The sequence below is a fragment of the Vigna radiata genome, unplaced genomic scaffold (assembly GCF_000741045.1).
Source record: "Vigna radiata var. radiata cultivar VC1973A unplaced genomic scaffold, Vradiata_ver6 scaffold_43, whole genome shotgun sequence".
NCBI lineage: Eukaryota > Viridiplantae > Streptophyta > Magnoliopsida > Fabales > Fabaceae > Vigna > Vigna radiata.
In genome coordinates, this window is record NW_014542924.1 from 297489 (window position 1) to 300541 (window position 3053).

Below are 3053 nucleotides of genomic sequence, written 5' to 3' on the forward strand. Positions count from 1 at the left end.
TTCTGCTGATATTGCTTTGCAAGGTGTTAGGCACAACAACATATATTTGATTGATATTGAAAGTGCATCTAGTCATAGTATAACATGCTTAGTTGCTAAAGAAGAAAATCCTTGGCTATGGCATAAAAGAGCTGCACATATTCACATGCAACATTTGAATAAATTAATTTCTAAAGATCTTGTGATTGGTTTGCCTAAACTGAAATTTGAGAAAGACAAATTATGTTTTGCATGTCAAAAAGGTAAACAAACCAAATCTTCATTTTCATCTAAAAGCATGATCTCAACATCAAAACCTTTAGAACTTTTGCATATGGACTTGTTTGGTCCATCTAGAATTAAAAGTTTTGGTGGAAATTACTATGCTCTTGTAATTGTTGATGATTACTCTAGATTTACCTGAACTTTCTTTTTAACTTTGAAGAGTGAATTTTTCAAAGCTTTTAAATCCTTTGCTAAGCGTATTCAAAATGAGAAAGATTTGAAAATCAAAACTTTGAGAAGTGATCACAGTGGTGAATTTGAAAATGAGTCTTTTGAAAAATTTTGTGAAGAATATGGCATTGCACATAACTTTTCAGCTCCTAGAACTCCCCAACAGAATGGTGTTGTTGAAAGGAAAAATAGATCATTAGAAGAATTAGCTAGAACGCTTATGAATGAATCTAATGTGCCAAAATACTTTTGGGCTGATGCAGTAAGTACTGCTTGCTATGTGTTAAATAGGATGCTTATTAGGTCAATTCTAAAATTAACTCCATATGAACTGTTGAATGGTAGAAAAGCAAATATATCTCATTTGAAAATTTTTGGATGCAAATGCTTTGTTTTGAATAATGGAAAGATAATCTTGGTAAATTTGATGCAAAATCTGATGAAGCAATTTTTCTAGAATACTCTTTGACTAGCAAAGCATATAGAGTGTTTGATAGAAGAACATTGATAATTGAAGAATCAATGCATGTTGTCTTTGATGAGATTGTGGACCTTGAGGTAAACCCTCTTGAGTCAAATAAACCCATTGCAGGTGATGAGGACTACTTGAGAGAAGCTCTTGAAGAGATGTATCTAAATGAGAATTATCCTCCGGAACTTTAGGAAACACCTCAAGTTGTTGATTCTAAAAGCTATCAACAACCAAGAGGACTATCTTTGGATAACATCATAGGAGATATATCAAAAGGGGTAACTACTAGACACAATCTAAATAATTTTTGTCTAACTATTGCTTTTGTGTCTCAGATAGAACCCAAGAACATAAAGGTTCAAGATGATAAATGGTGCATTGCTATGCAAGAAGAGCTAAATCAATTTGAAAGGAATGAAGTTTGGGAACTTATTCCAAAACAAGATGAATTCCAAGTCATAGGAACCAAATGGGTATTTAGGAACAAGCTTGATGAGGATGGAAACATCACAAAGAATAAAGCAAGGCTAGTTGCTAAGGGCTACTGTCAAGAGGAAGGTATAGATTATGATGAAACGTATGCACCGGTAGCCAGGTTAGAAGCAATTAGATTATTACTTGCATATGCATCTTTGTTGAAATTTAAACTGTATCAAATGAATGTGAAAAGTGCTTTCTTAAATGGTTTTATTAAAGAGGAAGTGTATGTTAGTCAACCTCCTGGCTTTGAGGATTATAGATTTCCTGATCATGTTTACAAGTTGAAAAAGGCCCTTTATGGTCTTAAACAGGCACCTAGGTCTTGGTATGAAAGACTTAGTACCTTCTTAATTGACAATGAGTTTTCTAGAGGAAAGATTGATTCAACCTTATTCATTAAGAAAGTAGGAAAACACATTTTAATTGTGCAAGTTTATGTAGATGATATTATTTTTGGGTCAACTNATGACTCNTTNTGTGAAGANTTTGCAAAAATAATGCAAGGTGAGTTTGAGATGTCTATGATGGGAGAGCTAAATTTCTTCTTAGGACTACAAATAAAACAAATGAGTGGAGGTACTTTCATCTCCCAAACAAAATACTGTAGACAAATTCTTAAGAAATTTGGTATGGATAGCTGCAAAGAAGCCAGTACACCTATGGGTACTTCATGCTATTTAGATAAGGATGAAACTGGAAAAGGAGTGAACGAAACTATTTTTAGAGGCATGATAGGATCTTTGCTGTACTTAACTGCTAGTAGACCAGATATTATGCAAAGTGTATGTGTGTGTGCTAGGTACCAAACTATTCCTAAAGAATCTCATTTGACTACTGTTAAGAGAATCCTAAAATATCTTAAGGGAACCACTTCCTTTGGACTTTGGCATCCCTCTGATGCTTCACCTAGTTTAATAGGTTACTCTGATGCTGATTATGGTGGTTGTAAAATTGATAGAAAAAGTACTAGTGGAACCTGTCATTTTTTGGACTGTTCTTTAGTGTCCTGGCACTCAAAGAAACAAGCGTGTGTAGCCATGTCTACCACTAAAGCTGAATATATTGCAGCTGGCAATTATTGTGCCCAAATTTTGTGGATGAAACAACAACTGGAAGACTTTGATATCTTCCTTGACAATATTCCTTTAAAATGTGATAATACTAGTGCTATAAATCTGACCAAGAACCCCATAATGCATTCAAGAACTAAGCACATAGAAATTAGACACCATTTCTTAAGAGATCATATTCAAAAGGGGGATTGTCAAATTGAATATGTTGATACTATGCATCAATTAGCTGACATTTTCACCAAGGCTCTACCTAAGGATATATTTTTTGAGCTTAGAAGAGAGTTAGGAGTATTAGACATGTCTTAGGATCAAAAGCTATGAAAATTTTTGCATTTTCGTAAACTTAACGCTTTATAATCGATTATCATTTGGCAATAATCGATTATTCAACCTCAAAACTCAAATCTGGAAAATTTTGAGCAGATAATCAATTATCATCAGGCATAATCGATTATCATGCAATTTCTGGGCAACAATTTTTGAGTAGATAATCGATTATCTCGAGCCATAATCGATTATCACGCTGACAGTTTCAAAAATAGAGCCGTTGGATCGTCCCATAACGGTTATAAACGACCATAAACGGCTAGTTT

The 3053-nt window shown here is 33.8% G+C and overlaps 1 protein-coding gene across 1 annotated transcript; it reads left to right on the forward strand.

Annotated features, from left to right (window-relative positions):
* Nucleotides 1-1563: 1563 nt before the first annotated feature.
* LOC111240998 (uncharacterized mitochondrial protein AtMg00810-like) lies at nt 1564-2607 on the forward strand (the record flags this gene model as incomplete). The annotated part of the gene is made up of 1 exon (XM_022777252.1): nt 1564-2607. A coding segment is annotated over exon 1 (1044 nt), but the record flags the coding sequence as incomplete, so codon positions are not given.
* Between the last annotated feature and the right edge of the window lie 446 nt (nt 2608-3053).